Genomic DNA, 20837 nt, shown 5'->3' on the forward strand with positions numbered 1-20837 from the left:
CATTCCCTCGGCCCAGCCCTCACGAGCAGGTAGGACAGCCTGCTTCAGATAGATACCTTCAAGGTGAGAGTGAGGTGGATTTTTTAAAAATTGAGGTAAAATTCACAGACCCTAAAAGTCACCATTTTAACCATTTAAAAGTGTACAGTGTAAATGGTTTTTAGTGTACTCACAATGTTGTACAACCATCATCACTATCTAATTCCATAACAGTTCATCACCCCAGAAAGAAATCTCCATTAAGCCTTCACTTGCCATTCCCATCTCCCTCCAGGGCCCTGGAAACTACTAATCTATTTTCTGTCTCTGTGAATTTGCCTGTTCTGGACATTTCATATAAATGGAATCATACAATATGTGGAGATAGATTGTTTTAAAGAAAAATGGAATATTTTCTATGAAGATCATTCATTTTGAGAATCAGAAACTTTACAATTTAAAAGCTTTACTTAGAAAGTCAGGAGTAACAATAACGAACTCATTAAGAAGAGTCAGACTGGGTATTTTCCTTTAAACAGTCCTTCCGATGGGGCTGCTGTTTGTCCGTCCCAGAGCTGAGAGATGTGTGTGATTGGCATTGGGCTTTCATTGCAGACTGGTGGGATTCTCAGGGACTCGTGGGTTTTGTAAGGTTTCCTTTGGCGGGTGAGGTGCAGTGCAGGTCTTGGAACTGGCCCTCACTTGGGGAAGGCGCAGGTTGGGGTACGTCTCTTCACTCCCCCTCTGTGTCTCTCGTAGGGGTGAAGAAGAGAACCAAAGTCATCAAGAACAACGTGAACCCCGTGTGGAATGAGGTATGTGAGCTTCCCACCTTCCCTCCTTTCCTCCCTCTGCTGCCACTGTCTCTGCAGGGACGAGTCAGGGGGCTCAGGCAGAGGCGGCTTTCTCAGGGGTGTTGTCGTGGAGGGGAGGGGCTCTGGTCCGGTGTGCCAACGAAATCCTCCTGGCACCTGGGAGGAGAGGTGGTGGCCTGGCCTGCGTTGTGCTGTGGGTACGGTGTGGAGAGGAGTGAGGGGTCCCTTGTCTCCGCTTCTTTCAGCTCTGGCCAGCCAGGAGGAGGGTGTCTAGGGCTCTCTTACCTGCTTTTTCTCCCTTACACAGGGCCGTTGTCCTTGCCCAGAACTACCTCCTCCCCACAGCCCTCCCTGATTCATCAGGTCCTCCTCTGGTTCCTGCCCTCTCAACCAGCTTTCTTTCTTTCTTTCTTTTTTCCTTTGGGTTAAATTTAATACACTGTTTCAGAAAAACTGACAATGTTTAGGTAATTTAAACTATAGGAAGTAATTGTCTATTTGCAGTAGATCATCTGTGCAAATGATTTACTTAAGGCATGTTGCAATAGCCTTTAACAAGTTTAATCAGTAAATCTGTGTTGGCAGATGCTCATTTATTTGCTTACCAACTCAAGCTCTTGCTGGTCAGGGTATTATCTGTGCAGAGATTTGTCATTCTCTAATTGCAAAAGAATTGGCTCCCATCTGCTACGTAACTTGCTCTTGTTCGAGACTTAGTCAACCAGCTTTCTTTGTATGGCGCCCTGGTGGTCTTTGGAAGCCCTATCCTTGTGTGGATGGGGTTGGGATGCATGGGGTGCCTTTGCTCTGAGGAGGGTCCTGGGGTCTCTGGAGACCAAGGTGGCACTAACGCATGCTGTCACCAGGCGCCGGGCTGCCCCATGAGCACACTGATTTTGGGCCCTGAGGGTCACCTGGAAGTTTTCCCAGCTGTGCTCCTGGTGACTGGTGGAATTGAGTTGGGGAGGGGGTCATGGGGGTCTGGTCTCCTACTCTCTTCCGCTGCCTTCAGCTCTCGCTGTCCCTTCTGAAGCTCTGAGACCCTGCTACTCATGTATTCATTCCTTCACTCATGCATCCTTCCCGTCACCAGTAGTGGTCACAGATGCCCGCTCAGTGCCCCAGGGGGACCTGTGGGGACCAGACACAGTCTCTTCTAGGGGTCCATAGGTTAAGACATCTTTTCTCTTTTTCTTCCAGGGCTTTGAGTGGGACCTCAAGGGTGTCCCCCTGGACCAAGGCTCCGAGCTTCATGTGGTGGTCAAAGACCATGAGACGATGGGGAGGAACAGGTGAGGCGGTGAGGGGGACTCTGGCCTGTGGGTGTGTATGGGTAGGGTCGTGGCAGATGCAGACTACAGAATGTGGACTCTGGAGAGCTGGTGTGTAGTGAAGACCTGCCACTCGTGGGCCTGGCCCGGTGGGAGATCTGGGGGAGAGGGCTGGCTGCAGTCTCAGGAACTCAGCTGTGGGTAAATCTGAGAGCTTCCCAAGTGACAGGGAAGGAAGATGGGCTGGAATCAGATGTGCGTGTGTTTCCCCAGACAGTCTGTGCCCCAGGGAGCAGGGAAGAAAAGGCTCTCTGGGTCCTGCTGCAGCCCTGAGGTGCCTGGCACGGCCCTCTCTCCCTGCCCAGCACAGGCTAGGGAGGGCAGTGGCACATGGCGCGAGGCAGGCCGAGCGATGGCTTCGTGGAAGAGGTGGGACTCGAGGTGAGAGTTGTGGTTTAGAAGTCAGAACGGTAATGATGACCCACACTGACTGCCCACCGTCCTGTGGCAGTGTCTTCTGGTGATATTTCATGTACGTAGTAGGGATGGTTTCCAGGCAAGGGGCAATAGTAGGAGCAGAGTTCAGAGTTTTGTGGTGGCAAAAGTAGGCTCTCGAGGCGGGCGATGGGTCCTTCCTCGTGTATGGAGCTGCTGGGCCTTGTGTGTGCTGGTGGCGGGGTGGGCAGGGCCAGCCAGCTTGCAGACTGATGGCCCTGTTGACTGTGGGTAGGGTGACCTGGCAGACACAGCCTGAGAGCGCTCAGTGCTGGAACCTTGAATGTCAGGACGGGGCTTTAGCCGGTCCCTGCTAGGCCTGACGGGGGTGCAGCTGTGTGAGGGGCCGGCAGGCGTGTGTTCATGCTCTTGGTGCCGTTCGCTGAGGTCTGGACCCGGGCATCGGGCATGGGCTTGCTGTTTTGTGACCTGCTGACAGTAGAGCCTTTGTTTGGGAACTGGGTCAGCTGGTGTCTGGGGCCCGGCTGTGTTTCCCTGGCAGGGCGAGAGTGGGAGAGGGAAGGAGGGTGGATTCAGAGACCTGGGGAAGGCCGACAGGGGTCTCAGCCTCTCAGACATCTGGAAAGTTTGAAATCTTAAAAAGCTTGGAAGAAAAACGCAACCACCACGGTCTCTCTGTGTCTCTGCTGGTTGTGGGTGCAGCGCGTGATACGTGTGGGGAGGATGGAGGTGCTTCCACTAGGCCCTCCCAAGGTAGGGCTAAAAGGTGTGGGTCCAGGGCACCTTGGGTCCATTTTGTCCAGCCTGGACCTCAGCAGCCCCCACCTGCACAGGGTGCAGGTTCCTGCAGGGGCTGGAACTCATTCACACTGTTACCCCAGCACAGGTATTTCATGGAAAAAAGGCAGCTTCTGACAAGCATGAACAGTGGACCTACAGGTGAGGGAGGAGCAATGCTGGACTCTGGGTGGTCCTGGAAGGCTTCCTGGAGGAGGGCCACACAGACGGACTCGGAGGCCAGGGTTGGCTTTAGAGAGGAGAGGAAGGGAGGGCCTTCCACTGTTTGGGCATGGAGGGCAGCAGGCTAAGGCCTTACATGTGGGATTCAGTCACATGACTTGTGCAGCCCAGTGAGAAGGGAGCAATGGGGCCAGGTTGGGAGGGGGCCTCTGACACCAGGCTGAGGATAATAATAGCAAACCCACAACAGCTGATGTTTACCAAGAGCTTAGCCAAGTGTCTGGCCCTGTGCTGAGTCTTTATATAAAAGATCTTTTTTAATCGTTAGGTGTTACTATTAGACTTGTCATTATTATGGAGGGAAACTGAGGCTCCAGGAGATTAATTTCCTCGAAGGCTACTGATGGCAGAGCTGTGATTGAAGGGCAGGTCTGCAACATGGTCAGAATCACGGAGCCCCTGCACCTCTCAGAGGCTCCCGGAAGCCCCAGGCAGGTGCTGGGCCCTTCTGGAGAGAGCGTAGCAAGGCAAAGGTATGCAGAGGAAACGCATGTTTCACTTTCATGATCACATTCAGTACTTTTCAGGCCCTGGGGAGATTTCTAAGACCATGAAGGCAGCAGGGGATGAGAACATATTTTTGATCAATTAAGGGCCAGGCTAGACCTCGGGGTGATAGCAGGCCAGTGCCACACATGGGCCGGCCTGGCTCCGTGGGTTGGAGATCACAGCAGGGGCAGGCTGTCTCGCACATTGGAGCCCTCTTGTTGGCCCCTGTGGGTGTCCTCTGGCTCCTGGGGGCAAGTCAGCTCCCTGAACACCAGTTTCCCACATGACCAGGTAGGTCACTTGAGAGGCCAGTGTGCTGGAAATCAGTTCCTCACACAGCAATTTGCAGAAGAACTAATTCACAAAGCTTCCCGATTCACCAGAAACTTCTTTCTGATAACAACTTGAATGTAACTTTTGAGTTTTTCAAACATTTATCTCAATTTTGCATTTCTAGCAATTAAAAATTAAATTTTAATTCAACTAAATTTAAACTTACATTCACAAACATCTGAAGAATTTCAGAAATAATAGAATTTTAGCTTTGTTATCGGAGCCTCGGAGCCAGTGGGGTATGCAGGCTGGAGAGCAGTTTGCTTGGATGGAAGATGCATGAGGGGAAACCCACTGGAGCAGCGGGAGGGAGGCAGGTACCCACAGGGTGCTTCTGTAAGGCCCTCATGGTTAGAGCGCACAGTACGTTCATGCTGCTCATGAAACGTGAGAAAAAAATCCCAGTTAAGGGCTTCCCTGGTGGCGCAGCGGTTGAGAGTCCGCCTGCCGCTGCAGGGGACACGGGTTCGTGCCCTGGTCCAGGAAGATCCCACATGCCGCGGAGCAGCTGGGCCTGTGAGCCATGGCCGCTGAGCCTGCGCGTCCGGAGCCTGTGCTCCGCAATGGGAGAGACCACAACAGTGAGAGGCCCACGTACCGCAAAAAAAAAAAAAAAAAGAATCCCAGTTAATTGAAAGTATTAAAAAGTCTAACGCTGTAAAAGTAAGAAGCATTTCCAGGAAGTGGCAAGAGCAACCATGTGACATTTTACGTTCTAAAAGAGAAGAGGGGAAAAAAAAATCAGTGAATTCAATTCAATGAACATTTTACATAGAACGCCTACTTACTACCCTCAAGTTGGCAGTGTCTGGTCAGGAAGCAAATAGGGAGATAACAGGTGTGATGGTGACCTCTGCCATCTGACTGCCCTCGGTTTCAGTGAAATCCACAGGGTCGTCATGCAGCAGTTCCTTCCTTCCTGGCAGTCCTGGGTGGGCTGTGAGCCCATCAAGGGTCTTCCTGGGTCTTCTTCCAAGCGAGGTGCAGCACAGCCCTCCACAGTCTCCCTCTGTCTCCTCCTCTCCCTCTTCTGAACCTCCATCCTCTGCCTCCACCTGTTTCTAGAGTCCCCTCAATGCCTCACTCATTCTTTACCGCCCCTCACTCACACCTCTGTCTCCACAGGTCTGTGGTTTTGCTCCTTTTCCTTCCTAGCCCCTCTCCTTTTATTCCTTCTGTCCTCTGACTCTCCCCCACTTCCACTCTCTTCTCTTTCCCCAGGGCTTCTGGGATTTTTGATGTTTCTGTGTTTCCCCGACGACCGTTGGCAGTTTTGGGTGACCTCGTTATGCCAGCCTGGTCTCTTGGCCTGGAGTGGGGTCTCGGAATCTCTCAGGAGGGGAAACTCAGGCTGGATACTGTCTCTGGGCCATTCTGCACCCCACCCATCCTGAAGCAACTGCAGGGGTGGATCAACTCCATGTCTATAAAATCAGGTTTCAAATGCACATAAGAGGAAACTTCACTCCTCTGGATGGGAGACACTCGTGCAAACCCAGCTAGGCTGGGTCCTGGACTCAGTTGAGTGTCCCAGGCTGCACTCAACAACTTCCTGTTTACTGTTCCTGTTTACTCCTTCTGGGCTTCTCAGAAGGACGCTGGAGGGGAAGCTGACCCTGATCCCTGACCAGCTAAGTTTGACCCCTGGGATGTTCAGCTGAGAAATTCCCAATCCAGGCTATGAGACGCAAGAGCATCATCGGCAGCTTTGACGTAACATGCCAGTGCCTGGCCCCGCCTGCAAGTTCTCACTTAATTGATTGGGAGCGGGGCCTGTGCACCATTACTAACTCCCACGTGTTAGGGAGTGAGAACCAGTCGTCTGCACTCCAGACCAGTGCTGCCCGGTAGAACTTTCTGAGATGATGGAACCATTCCGTGTTGGCTAGTGTAACTGAGGAACTGAATCTTAAATTTTATTTAATTTTAATTAATTTAAATTTGAATAGCTCATGTGCGTGCACAGTGGCGGCTTACTGTGTTGGACAGCGCAGCTCTAGATTTTTAGAACAGTGCTTCAACCCTGGGTGCATCTTAGAATGGCCTGGGAGCTTTACAATAGATCAGTGTCTAGGCACAAACTGATGAAAGGAGAAGCTGGAGTCGGGTGCAGGCAGCAGCACTTCCTGAAACTGCCCAGGGGAGACCAGTGTGCACTAGGGCATGAGAGCAATGCTGGCACTTCTGCAAGGAATGGCTCTCAATTTTTTCATGGATTAACTGAGAAATAAATATAATTCTTACCATAGTTTCTGGATGTGGTTATAGGTAGAAATGATTACCATGCAATAATTGTGGGCAAAACGGCACATGGTAAAATTGTTAAGGAAATGAAAAACTGACTGAAGAATCCTGTTGGTAACTGTAAACACTGACCTGAGAGAATCAGACTTAATAGAACTAATTCCACAAAAGAAAACTCAAGAATGGAAGAGAGCTATATTTGATAAAGCTTGATATGAATTGAAAAATGAAAAAACAAACAAACAAAAAACCCCCCAAGAAAACTTTGCACCAAACCTGTGTTGGGAAATTTAAACAGAAAATAATTGTTACTAATGACAATAATTTTGGTAAAATAAAAATGAAGATTAAAAAAAGAAAGGAGTTTAATTACACTTGTATAGAAAATATCTCAACAAATTAAATGGGCTTAATTTAATTTGTTCTGAAAAATGCCTTTCCAGTAGAAATTAATTAATGTAGGTGTATTTTTTTTAATTTAAATGTTTGGTAAATGTAAATATGGGAGCAAAAGTCTCCATGGGGTCAAAATGTCCATCTGTCAAACACTAGGGTTACGGAATTCCCTGGCCATCCAGTGGTTAGGACTCTGCGCTTTCACTGCCGAGGGCCCGGTTTGATCCCAGGTCGGGGAACTAAGATCCTACAAGCCTAACGGCCCAGCCAAAAAAAACCCCCAAAAACGAAGCAAAAAAACCACCAGGGTTAAAATGATACTCACCTTGACCACCATAGTTCACTGGCCCCAGGCCTAGCCAGGCCCAGGATAGGGTGGCCAGATTCAATAGAGAAACATACAGGACACTCAGTTAAGTTTGAATGTCCCAAATGTTGCATGAGACATACTTATATTAAGAGATTACCCATTGTTTATCTGAAAGGTAAACTTAACAGGGAATCCTGTACTTGATCTGGCAACTCTATTCCAGGGTGGCTGTCCCCCCCGCCCCTGCTTCAATCAAGAAGTACAGAAGGAGACCCAGATTCACACCAAGAATCGGCTAGAAGGCACACTACTGCCTTTAAAGAAGCGTTCCCTTAGGCTCTCACAATAGCATTTTCTTTAGAAGAGTGTGATTCACTCCCAACCTTTCAGCAACCCGGTGACTCTATAAAGTGGGGCCTTGAGGGCTCTCTCAGCCGCACACAGAGCCTTGCCTGCCTTCACCTGCCCTGCGATCTGGGTTGTCAGTATGGTGTCGGCCACTGACCGGGGCCCCAGAGGCAGCTTGGGTACCTTCCTGGGCACCGCTGCTCCGTGTCCTTCCTCCTCAGCTGCTCCTCCTCTCACCCCGACGTCGGCCCCGTGAGCTGGTCACGGAATGAGCTGGAGTGAATATGGACTTTGGGAAGAGCTAGGGTCCAGACTCAACAGCCCTGTGGCCTTGGGCAGGTCCTCAGCTCAGCTCCCTGAGCCTGTTTCCTCCTCGTTAGGGAGTATTAAATCAAGTGCAAAAGCACATCTCAGGGACCTGCCACAGAGGGCTGCTCCCTAAATGGCAGTTCCCTTCGGCACATCCCCTTTTCCGTAGCTCCCCTGTGCTGCCCTCCAGCTGCCCCAGTTGCTTGAGTCCCACTGACCCCAGCCCTTTCCCATCAAAGGCTGCTCTCAGCCAGCTGTGGTTTGAAAACGGACTCACTCATTCATACTGAAGTGTTGGTGGCAGCCTGTGGGTTAACGTTTTGCTCCTTCTCTTAGGAATGTAGGCGATGGTGCTTTATTTCCCAGACTCCGCTTAGACCAAAAATGAAAGCGCTAACGGTGAGCCTTTCGGCACCGCGATAGGCTGTGAGGAGATGTTTTGGGAACGGTGGGTCTTCCTGACGTAGGTGACCATCTCCTGTAGGGCTGTTGCTGACCCTGGAGTAGGTCTTGGTGCCCCCAGGGTGGAGGTAGGGGTTGTCCTGGTGTCTCCGGGGACAACGGGCTTAATCTATTGAGGGAAAGCAGGGGTTGCTAGGAAGGAGCTGAACATGAGTCTGTCACGTGCAAGAATGTAAGGAAGGTCGGGGCGCAGATCTGGCCAGTGGGTGCCTTTGACTCACACCTGGAATGAGTTGATGTGGCCAAGGGGTTCCATCCTGGCAGGGGCAGGGGGTCTTGGTCCCCCAGGTTGTCTACATAGCTGAGCAGGGCAGTGTGGTGGCCGGCATGAGAGTGAAGGTCAAAGGCTACTCTCGGGAGCCCCACTTTCAGCAGTGGGTCTCATCCTGGCACTGCCTTGACCTGGACCTTTCTGAAAGGCAATCACAGTACCTACAGTGCAGAGTTGTTGTATAATGCGTACGTGTCAAACGCCTACCCTGTGCTTGGCACATTGAAGGTGTCCGGTACATGGTGACTGCTGGTTGTAGCAGGATCCAAACAGATGCACATACAGAAACCACACCAGTATGTGAACATTACAGCAAGTGCATGCCCCGTCTGGACACGTGCTATACCTGAATATGAACACATTCTTTTTTATTTGAAAAAAACCCCGACAAGAGTATAAAAATTATAAATATTTTTATAAGCAGAAGTAAGCGCCAGGATTTCCCTGGTGGTCCATTGGTTAAGACTCTGTGCTTCCACTGCAGGGGCCATGGGTTCGATCCCTGGTTGGGGAACTAAGATCCCGCATGCCACGTGGCACAGCCAAAAAAAATAAAGTAAAATAATAAGCGTAAGTCAGTAAGCTCCATTTTTAAAAGTTTATAAAGGAAAAAATGCATGTTCTCCAATCCGCTCCTTCCCTTCCCTCCAGTGGTGTCCACTGTTGACCGTATATAGCTTCCTCAACTTTCCCTAAGTATCTGCAAGCATCTGTTTATATACAAGTATATTCATTTACTTACACAAAAATGAGTCACGCCATGTATATTGGTCCCCATGTGGCTTTTTGTCATTTTATCACGAACCGTTTTCCCAGGTCAGTGGATATCGGTCAACCCCATTTTCAGTAGTTGTGTTGTATTCCACGGTGTGAGTGCACCATAATTTATCCCACTGTAACCTTATTGACTGGTATTTAGTTTCTTTCTAGTTTCTTTCCTGGCCTGCCCCTGAACATCTTTATCCAAACATTTTTATGTCCTTATACTATTTTTCCTTTAGGATAGGTCCTTAGAAATGGGACAACATTTTCATCAATTCTGCCAAATTGCTTTTCAGAAAAGGTGTCCTGAGTTACGTCTACCGACAGTGTAAAAAAAGTGCCCGTCAATGTTTTATTTTTGCTAGTGCCATGGGGGAAAAAAGGTATCTTATAATTTGTGTTTCCTTAATTGCTTGTAAAGTTGAGCATCTTTCCATGTGTTTATTGCCCATTTGTATTTCTTCTTCTGTCAGTTGCCTATCTTAATACTTTGAGGTGCTTGTTTTATTCTAACTAATTCATGGTAGTTTGTACGTTTGGGATCTTGTTAGGAATATTGACCCTCGGTCTGTTTTAAGTGTGGATGGTATTTTCTCTCTGCTTGTCGTCTATTGGTTGCTTTGTCCCGGTGTCATTCTTACACAGGAATGGATGTTCACCTTTGGGTATTTGTATGCCTGTGCACATAGACATTTAAAAAGGCAGAGAGGCAGTTTGCTGTTGTCAGAAGTTGGGGAAAGTAGGCCTATGTTCAGCCTCCAGGCTTCAGCAAGCCAGTGGGCAAGCCTCCGGAATCCTTGGGAGGCAGTTTTGAGGCAGGAATGCTTGCAGTTCACCATCCCATTGTTCTCAGCATCCTCGGAAGCATTGACCATATCCTTATTTTCCAAGGATTTTTCTAACTATATTTTGTCCTGGATTCTATCCAGGACATCCCTGTGTTTCGGAATAGTTTTTCTTTTGTCTTTCTCTGGATTGAAGTGGAAAACTATTTAGAGTTACCCTTGGGCAGCCCCTGGAGGATCAGATACTGGCAGGAAGTCTGCCAGAGGCCAGGCGGGCTGGGGTTTGTGTGTGTGTGTTATGTCCGGCTGTTCTCATTTCCTGCCCCTCACGGCCAGGCATGTATGGCTGAAGGGGCCGCAGCTCATGGTGTCTCCTCACCGGTGTCCTTAAACTTCCCCTGAGTGTGTGTGTCTCTGTGTGTGTGTGTGTGTGTGTGTGTGTGTGTGTGTGTGTGTCCTGCCAGGTCAGGGGCTATCTGATTTTCCTGTTGTGCTGACTCACTGAATCTAATGAGGAAGGTGCGGCTGAGTCAGTGATGAATGGGTTTGAGTTGTAATACATATATTTTTAGTTGACATGTCTTTTTCTTAGTTTAAAAGATAAAGAATGAGGAACGGACACATGGAGACCTTTCTAGAGCCTTTTTTGGGAAATAATTTCAAACTCGGAAAGTTTCAAAAAGAACATCCACACACTTTACTTAGACTCATTTATTGGTAACGTTCTGTTCCGTTTGGTGTATAATATTCGCTCTCTCACTCTCTCCTCTCCCTCCGTCCTCCCTTTTTCTCTCTCTCCCATTTGAGGGTAAGTTATACTCATCATGGCCCTTTATCCTTAGATACTTCTGTGTATATTTCCAAAGAGCAGGGATTTTTTTTACATAATCACAGTAAGTTACCAACTTCAGTAAATTTAACATGGTTGCCTACTTTAATCTACTGTTTGTATTTTGATCCTATCCATTGACCAAGTTATGTCTTTTATAGCATTTCCCTCTCCCTTTCCCCCAGTATAGATACCCATATTGAATTTTGTCATCATATTTCCATAGCCTCCTTTACTTTGGGACATTTCCACAGTTATGACAATTTACATTTTTGAATAATACAATACCCCAATGAAAAAAATAGAATATTCCTCACTTGGGGTTTGTCTGATGTCTTTCTCATGATTATATTCATGATCAGATTCGGTTACTGACTCCTGGCTGGAATCCGTCATAGGTGTGTTGTGTTTATCTCAGGATCTGGAGGTGCATGGTGTCCCTCGTTGGTGACATTCATTTCAATCACCCATCAAGGTGTTGTCTGATTTTTCCATTGTGTCTTTACTGTTCTTTTTTTCCTCCTTGACGTGTGTTAAGAGACACTTTAAGACCCTGCCAATATCCTGCTCATCAAAATGTCCCCCTAGATTTAGCAGCCACAGGTGACTCTTGCTTGACTGATTCAGTCTTTACCATGAAGGCTGGGAACTGGTTTTCCATTGCCAGCACTCCCTTCACATTTACCAGTCTGGGCTGTGTAAGCCTTTCCTGCAGGAGGCCCTAGTGATGGTGCTTGTCTAACCCCACTGCTGTCATGCCTGGACCCTACCCTGTGCCTGCACTGGTCATCGGCCACCCACACTCTCACTGGAGCCTCCCCCCTTGGCAGGTATGTCATCCAGAGTTGAAAGACCTGTGGGAGTCTCCTCCATCCTTCAAGGACAGAGCTAGAGTCAGGAAGAAGCCTGTTCAGGGCCTGGATTATAATGTGAGAAAGTCCTTCCTTCTGCTGAGCCACAGTCTCTCTCCCTGAGATTTTGAGGGTCTCATTTCTATTCTACCATCAGGAGTGACCAAAAGTAAATCTTACCTCTTACATATATTATGACAGTCATGATCTAATGGGTCCCTCACTTCAATCTGGTGGGGTAGTATGTGCAGAGGACAGGAAGGTGGTGAGTGGGGTGACATTTACCAAGCACTGTCTGTGTCCCAGACACAGTTGGGGGTGTTAGGTATGTGAACTTGGATTTTACAAGAACCCTCTGAAGTGTGCACTATTCCTGTGAAGCTCCAACAGGGCAGGGGTGGTTGTCCATTTTGTGTAACCAGTATCCCCAATACCTACAATAATTAGGTGCTCACTACATATTTGTCAAATGAATAAATGACCTCTACAGATGAGAAAACAGGCCTCAGAAAGGTTATGTAACTTGTGCTCAGCGACAGAGCTGTCGCATGGCAGAGCTGAGGTTCCAGCCCAAGTAGGATGACTCGAGAGCTCTTTTTCTTCAGCATTCTATGATAAAATTTATTTTTGGAAGATAGTTGAGAGGAAGAATGTTTTCAAAGTGTTGCTATAGGTTGAAAGGTATAGTTTAGAAATGTTGGCACTGACTCAACATGTGAAGACCATGGTTGGCGTGTGTGACACCCAGGGTCTGCCACCTGGGGTGTCCCATGAACCAAACAGGGCAAGAACTGTGTCCTGCCAGCCTTCCTGGGCCACCTTCCTTCCGGGTGTCTGGGGAGAGGGCTTGTCTAACATTCACTTACTGGTCAGTGTCAGTGTGAGCTGCACCCACTTCTCCCATCTAACTTCTCCCTAACACAGCTCCCAGCACCTGGGGATGTTGTCTTCTCTGGTCTGCTGCACCTCGGCTGCCTCACCTGTTCATTCTTCAGCTCATGGCACCATGGCATATGGGAAGGCCTGGAGTAACGGAGGGAGGGTCTGCCACCCCCTGCAGGTGTGGAGGCCACTGTCAGTGGAAGAGCGTCTCTCTTAGGTCCTTCAGCTATCCCTGCCACAGACATGGCTGCCTCTCCCTGACTAGCTGGTTTCTCCTGGGGTCTCAGCCAGCTGCCCTGTTGCCAGACCTGTTCCGCACACTCGACCCTTCCCTTCCTTCTTCTCCTCAGGGCCCAGACTTCAAGGCCACCCTCTGAAAGCTCCAAATGCATAGTGTAGACTACTAGACCTCACAACCTCCTCTTCATAGGAGAGTGTAGCCCATCTACAGGGTGCGATTACTGAGCTCTTTAAAATGACCGTTCACCCCTGATCTCCCCAACAAAGAACTAGCAGGCTTGTGTTTTAAAATGTAGGTTTTGCTATTATTCAGGTATGGTAAGCCAACAAATCAGGAGATGATTACCATTGAAAGGATAGTTTGTTACAGTTCCTCAGAGGAGGGGGCATGCTGCACCATGGGGGGGCCACGTGGGGAAGCACCAGGGTCAGTCAGGAGGCAGGGGGAGGGATGGGAAAGCATGGGCAAGAGCCTTTACTGTGGTTTCCTCAGAAAAGAACAGGCAAGGCAGGGTAAGCGGGTTTAGGATCGGCTAGTTTGAATAATTTCAGCAGGCTCTGGAGGGCAGGGGCTATGTGAAGTTATGTGGTACCTGGCCCTGGGGTTTTCAGTGCAGGGGAATGTTGGCTGAGTGTGAGTGCTCAATAGAGAAGGGGGTGGGGGGGGTGGGCTCTGGCTTGGTTGGTCTGCATATGAAAGGTGCAGTTGCAGGTGAGTCGTTTATATCTCTAGGAATTGACTAGTCCTGGGAGGGGCAGCCCCTCCAAAGTGAGCAAAGCCCCAGATATCAAAACATCAAAATATTGAAAATAAAAAGGCATGATTAGTACAGCTTGGAATTAGATTCTTTTAAAAAGGTTGAACCAGATCAGATTTATAGCCTGGGCTCTCTTTTCCATGGATGAAGCAAAGGGTCTTTTTGTGTCTTTCATGATGTGCTCATGGGGCTCTGAGGTGTGCCACTGGTCCAGGATGGGGTCTAAGGCAAGGCTCTTGGAGTCTGGCTCTGTCTGTTATTTGTGTGAAATCAGACAAGTCAAATGCCTTTCCGAGTCCCAAACTCCTCATCTGTAAGGTGGATTGAACTAATACCAGTACCTACCCCACAGGGCTAGCGTCAGTTTAACCGCTGTGGCAGTTTAACCGCTGAGTGTATATTAGACACTCTATACATGTAGAGTGTCTAATATACACTCAGTCAGGAGGCAGGTAGCTCTTAGTAGAATGTGAGTTCCATGAGGGCAGGCTCGGTGTTTTGTCTGATAGGCAAAATAAGTATTTGTTGCATTAATAAATTATAAAATTTAAAAAGAGTTTTTATGCTTTGTTTTCAAATTTAATTTTTGAGTTAGTAAAAAAATTTAAGGAGTTATAAAAGCAGACTCTATTTTAAAAAATGCAGCAGAAGTTCTCCCTTTGTTCCCCCAGCTGCGCAATTCTCATCTTTCTCCCATAGGTAACCATTGTTCTTTGTTTCTTCTGTATCACTCATATTATTGATTAATCACCAGTATAAATTCTGACTTTCCTCTTTTTTACATAATAGGTAGTATATTTATTTACTAAAATAGATTTTTTTGTATTGTGGTAAAATACACATAACAATTACCATCTTAACCATTTTTAAGTGTATATAGTTTAGTGGCATTAAATACATTTGCATTGTTTTATAACCATCACTACCATTCATCCCTGTAACTCTTTTCGTCTGTAAAACTGAAGCTCTATACCTATTAAACAATAACTCCCCATTGTCCCCTCCCTCCAGCCTCTGGCAAACACCATTACACTTTCTATCTATCTGACCACTCTAAGTAATAGGTAGCATATTATACACACTTTTTTGAACATTGTTTTTTTACTTAACAATGCATCTTTAACAAAAATCAATCAGTATTTTAAAAATTGAAGTATAGTTGATTTACAATGTTGTGTTAATTTCTGCTGTACAGCAAAGTGATTCAGTTATACATATATACATTCTCTTTTTTTCAATATTCTTTTCCATTATGGTTTATCACAGGATATTGAATATAGTTCTCTGTGCTATACAGTAGGACCTTGTTGTTTATCCATTCTATATATAAAAGCTTACATCTGCTAATCCCAACCTCCCACTCTACCCATCCCCCAACCCCCTCTGCCTTGGCAACCACCAGTCTATTCTCTATGTTCCTGATTCTGTTTCTGTTTCATAGATAGATTCATTTGTATCATAGTTTAGATTCCGCAGTAAGTGATATCATATGGTATTTGTCTTTCTCTTTCTGACTTACTTCACTTAGTATGATAATCTCTAGTTTCATCCATGTGGCTGCAGATGGCATTATGTCGTTCTTTTTTATGACTGAGTAGTATTCCATTGTATACATGTACCAAATCTTCTTTATCCATTCATCTGTTGATGGACATTTAGGTTGTTTCCATGTCTTGGTTATTGTGAATAGTGCTGCTATGACATAGGAATGCATGTATCTTTTTGAAATATAGTTTTGTCTGGATATATGCCCAGGAGTGGGATTGCTGGATAATATGGTAATTCTATTTTTAGTTTTCTGAGGAACCTCCATACTGTTTTCCACAAATTACATTCTGTAATCCACCAAATTACATTCCCACCAACAGTAGAGGAGGGGTCCCTTTTCTGCATACCCTCTCCAGAATTTGTTACTTGTAGACTTTTTAATGATGGCCATTCTGACCAGTGTGAGGTGGTACCTCATTGTAGTTTTGATTTGCATTTCTCTAATAATTAGCAATGTTGAGCAGCTTTTCATGTGCCCATTGGCCATTTGGATGTCTTCTTTGGAGAAATGTCTATTTAGGTCTTCTGCCCATTTTTCAATTAGTTTTTTTGTTGTTGAGATGTATGAGCTGTTTGTACATTTTGGAAATGACCTTTTCGGTCACATCATTTGCAAATATTTTCTCCTATTCTGTAGGTTGTCTTTTCATTTTGTTTGTGGTTTCCTTTGCTGGGGAAAAGCTTGTGAGTTTGATTAGGTCCATTTGTTTATTTTCGTTTTTATTTCTATTGCCTTGGGAGACTGACCTAAGAAAACATTGGTACGGTTTATGTCAGAGCAAATTTTGCATGATCTCTTGTAGTTTTATGGTGTCATGTCTTATGTTTAAGTCTTTAAGCCACTTTGAGTTTATTTTTGTGTAAGGTGAGAGGGTGTGTTCTAACTTCATTGATTTACATGCGGCTGTCCAACTTTCCCTGCACCACTTGCTGAAGAGACTGTCTTTTTCCCATTGCATAGTCTCGCCTCCTTTGTCGAAGATTAATTGACCATAGGTATGTGGGTTTATTTCTGGGCTCACACTTCTTTTCCATTGATCCATATGCCTAACAATGTATGTTGAAGATTTTCCATACATTATAAATCTACAGTGTAACATTTCCATTATTTTTATAGTTGTATACTATTCTGTTGTATGTCTATACTTAACTTACCCGTTTTCGATGATGGACATTTGGGTTGCCTCTTGTGTTTTGATCTTACAGTGATGTAAAATGTCCAGATGTTTCCTTTTTTAATTAATTATTAAAATTTTTATTGGAGTATAGTTAATTTACAATGTTGTGTTAGTTTCAGGTGTACAGCAAAGCAAATCAGTTATACATATGCATATATCCACTCTTTTTTAGATTCTTTTCCCATGTGTGGCCCGATGTTTTAAAATAAAATTGTTTAGATTTCTTTGTGCTTTGTTAAAATCAACTTACTTGGCCACCTTAATTCGTACCCTCCCACTTAAGGCTTAGACTTAGAGGTCACCACCTCGCATTTCTAAGGACAGCAACCTACTGGATGAGGAATTTGGGAACCAGCTCTTTTTCCATGAGGAAGGACGTATGCCTTGTCAACATGGAAGCAGCTTTGACCTTGCACTCCCTCTCCCATGCTAATTCCTGACCTGGCTTTCTGTCTTTGGGATTTGGCAGCAGCTCTTTCTGACCCCACACTTCTCTTGCCCTCACATTCCAGTGGCTTGGGAACACAGCACAGCCAAGAGGGACGACCAGGTCTGGGGAGACTAGGCAGCGCATTTTTCTATCAGTAGGCTGTCAAGGCCCACAGGGTTTCCTTCCAGCCCACCAGGCTCCACACACACTCAGAGCTCGCTCCCAGGCAGCCCGTGCAGGACCCCCCCAGGCCTGTCCTTGCCTCATTTGACTGCTACTGAATCCTGCCTGCCGCACTGGGCCACTGGTTGGTACCCACCGAGTGTGCAGCATCCCTGATGTGCAGAAGGCCGGGGCGCCCTAGGGTCTGTGTCTTAGCCTTGGTCTCAGGATGGGATGGGTCTCCTCAAGGGTCTGGACCCTCCCAGGTCCGAGCCCCCTGAATAACACATCTTCTCCGTCCTCCGTGAAATGAATGAATGAAAAGTGGCCGTCAGGGTTTCCGATCGCGGTCAAGCCTCAGATCCGTCCCCCTTCCCTCCCTCCCTCCTCCTCCCCGCAGTTCGGCGGGGCTGCCCACACAGGGCAGGCTCTGCCTCTCTCGGACTCGGGCGCGTCAGCCCACAACCTGCTCCTTAGGCTTAGGGATAGGCAGCCTGCTTCCAGCCTTACCTCCTAGCGGAGTGGAGGCCTGTGAAGCCGCTCAGGCCCTCGGAGGGACTGACCTCAGGGCCTATGCAGGGTGGGCAAGTGGGGGCATTTCATGGCCCAGAAAGACGTTTAAGGGAGGAAATAACAAGCAATCCTGCTGGCCGCGGTCCCTCCCGCCCGGAGGTGCCTGGGCTGGCAGGGGTGGGGCCGGCGCTTCCTCTTGCATTTCCTCCCATTGTTCCCGCCCCGCTTCCGGGAATTCTCCCTGACAGGGGCCTGGGCGGGCGGGATGCAGGCGAGGGAGGAGAGCCGGGTCCGCTCTGCGCCCTGACCCGCCGCGCTCTGGCCGCAGCCTCCAGGGTCCGGAACCGGGGGCTCGCCGGCAAACTAGCTGTTTGCACCTCCAGGTCTGCCATCCCTCCACTCCCCTGGCGGCCCTGCCTCCCGCCGCCCCAGGCTGAAGCCTCAGAATTGCCAGGAATTGCCGCTGGGAATCTGGGGGCCAAGTCTGTCAACCAACAAATAATGCAGGAGGCTGCAAATAAGAAAATAGTTTATTTGGGATTTTAAGAATTGCAATTCGGGAGACGCAAATTCGGGTATCTGTGAAAGTATTGGGAGAAAGAGGGACTTTTAAAGACAAAAAGCCTGGAGGTTGTTAAAAGTTGCCTGGTGAGAATTGTGATAGGATCTGAAAGTATTTGTGCTTAAAGAAGCACAGGTTGGGGACTTCCCTGGTGGCGCAGTGGTTGAGAGTCTGCCTACCGATGCAGGGGACACGGGTTCATGCCCCGGTTCGGGAAGATGCCACATGCCGCGGAGCGGCTGGGCCCGTGAGCCATGGCCGCTGAGCCTGTGCGTCCGGAGCCTGTGCTCCGCAACGGGAGAGGCCACAACAGTGAGAGGCCCGCGTACCGCAAAAAAAAAAAAAAAAAAAAGGAATCTGCCTGCCAATGCAGGGGACACGGGTTCGAGCCCTGGTCCGGGAAGAACCCACATGCCGCAGAGCAACTAAGCCAGTGCGCCACAACTACTGCGCCTGCGCTCTAGAGCCTGCGAATCACAAGTACTGAAGCCCGTGTGGCACAAATACTGAAGTCCATGCTCTTAGAGCCCGTGCTCCGCAACAAGAGAAGCCACCACAATGAGAAGCCCGCGCAACGCAAAGAAGAGTAGCCCCCGCTCACCGTTAACTAGAGAAAGCCCACGTGTAGCAACGAAGACCCAACGCAGCCAAAAAAAAAAAAAAAGCACAGGTTGTTTTAGGGTAGGGGGTCTATAAGTAGATAGACTCTCCTGAGTTATTTTAGGGAAAGGGTCCGATAAATATCTGGAGTTTCGGGCAGGTGTTCTGGATGACTTCATCAGGCCAAAAGGTCAGATTCCATCCAGGCTGAGACATATATAAGTCACACTTCCTTCATGGCCTCCCAGCTCCATTTTATAGAGCTCTCTTACCAATCCCGACTCTATTTTGATTTTCCTTTCACAGGTTCTAGAGCAGGATCCACCATCAACCTGCTCAAGCAAGTCCCTCCGTTCTGCTGCCCCAGTTTCACAGTGTCGCATTGTTACCCAGAAACTGGGCTTGCCTCTTGGTGGGTGTCGAGCCAAAAGACACAACCAAGTCAAAGACCAGGAGAAGGAAGGATTTATTATTGCAGCAAGTAAAGTGAAATTTGGGGACCCTTCCCAAAGCAGCGTCTCCCCGGAACAGCAAAATTGGGGAAGTTTTAAGCTATGGGTATATGCATATTCGAGAAGGGGCTTGGGCAGTAGGCAGAGTCCAAGCTTTAATTGACTAAGGCAGGAAGGTCAGAAAAGGTCAACATCACCATCTCTTAGATTCCAGCTGATCTGGTGGTTGAGTGCCTGAGGGGGGATTTAAATTCTGAACAGCTCAAGAAAGTGCTTTAGGCTAGTCTTTGCAATTTAAATAGAACTGGGAGTCTTCACAACTGGTTTGTTATCTTTGCTATTGTTACTTTTGCCTTGATAAGTTTGTCCTTTATGTCCTCTTAAGATCATTATTACTGAGATCTATTCAAGGACAAGCACTGTGGCCAGGATTAGATCACAAAATGGTTTAGGCCCAAAATGGCTTCTCTTATGTCAAGGAGGCCATGCCAGGTTCTCTTTCTCTGGGGACCCCCTACCCCATCTGCTTACAGCATGGATTCAGGGGTTCTCTGCCCCTACTGTCTGGTTTTTTTGACATTGCCCACTTCAGTCAACACACTGGTGACAGGGGCCGTCCCCTCGCTGGCTCTGGGATGGAGGCTCTCCAGGAGGCCCCGTTTAGTGAGCTATGGTACAAGCCTGCTCTGTTCTGCAAAGGACTATAACACAAACCAGTCCAAATTCTAGGAAATTCGATTCCTAGCATCATGAGGGGTGTTAGAACCCTGGAATGAATGTTAGCAAACATCTCTCCCTTTAGCCCTATTAAAAAACAAAATTCAACTAAGTAAATTTGAAGATCTAATTGGTTTTTTATTCATTGAGTTATGAATCTGACAGCGTCCCATCTAGCAACTAGAAAGGCACTCCAAGGGGTTGTGCAAAATGGAAGATTTTATAGGCCGAAGGAGGGTGGGGCAAGAAGGTATTAACAGAAGAATATGAAGGGTTATTTTAAAGTCAGGACATCAACTTTTTTGGGTGGGGAACAGACAGGCAAGGGTTTATCATGCAGATGGGCTCGTCTTCTTCTGGGTGGGGTGGGAGTGGGGTAGAGATGGCCCACAAGACAGATTACCTTTCTGGTGCTTGACCAGAACATTCTAGACTGGCCTATTAAGATTACATTTCTGGGAAAGGTTGAAACTGCGACTAGACCCGGTATTAAATCTAGGTTTGGTATTGGCCTCGGCCTGCAGCGGCTTGAAGCAGGATTTTGGTTCCCCAGCCAGAGATTGAAGTCAGGCCACGGCAGTGAGAGCGCCGAATTCTAGCCACTAGACCACCAGGGATAGTGGCCAGTGACAAGGCCCTGGCCCGTTGGCTTTGTAGAAATGAATTTCCACAAAGAGGCAGACAGTACTGAAATAAGCAAAGTGTTTATTAGGAGGAAAAACATGTGAATAGACTCACAGGGGCAGGCTCAGAGAGAGGGTCACACCCTCGTGGTAGTTTGAATCACTTTTATGGGGCATTTCGTCCAGGTTTCCTCTGGCCAATCATCTTGCTTTGCCCGGCTCTGTGTCCGTATTTGGTTTAA

The 20837-nt window shown here is 47.7% G+C and overlaps 1 protein-coding gene across 9 annotated transcripts in view; it reads left to right on the forward strand.

Moving 5' to 3' along the window:
• DYSF (dysferlin) overlaps positions 1–20837 on the forward strand; it is a gene marked incomplete at its 5' end in the record, with an annotated part of 221707 nt that overhangs the window by 22847 nt on the left and 178023 nt on the right. For all 9 annotated transcript variants that reach the window (XM_082852028.1, XM_082852027.1, XM_082852030.1 and 6 more), the window contains 2 exons: positions 739–794; positions 1995–2086. In XM_082852028.1, coding sequence (XP_082708154.1) covers positions 739–794; positions 1995–2086 — 148 coding nt within the window. The remainder of the gene's footprint in view (positions 1–738; positions 795–1994; positions 2087–20837) is intronic.

The sequence above is a fragment of the Leucopleurus acutus genome, assembly GCF_964270905.1.
Source record: "Leucopleurus acutus genome assembly, chromosome: 12".
Classification (NCBI taxonomy): domain Eukaryota; kingdom Metazoa; phylum Chordata; class Mammalia; order Artiodactyla; family Delphinidae; genus Leucopleurus; species Leucopleurus acutus.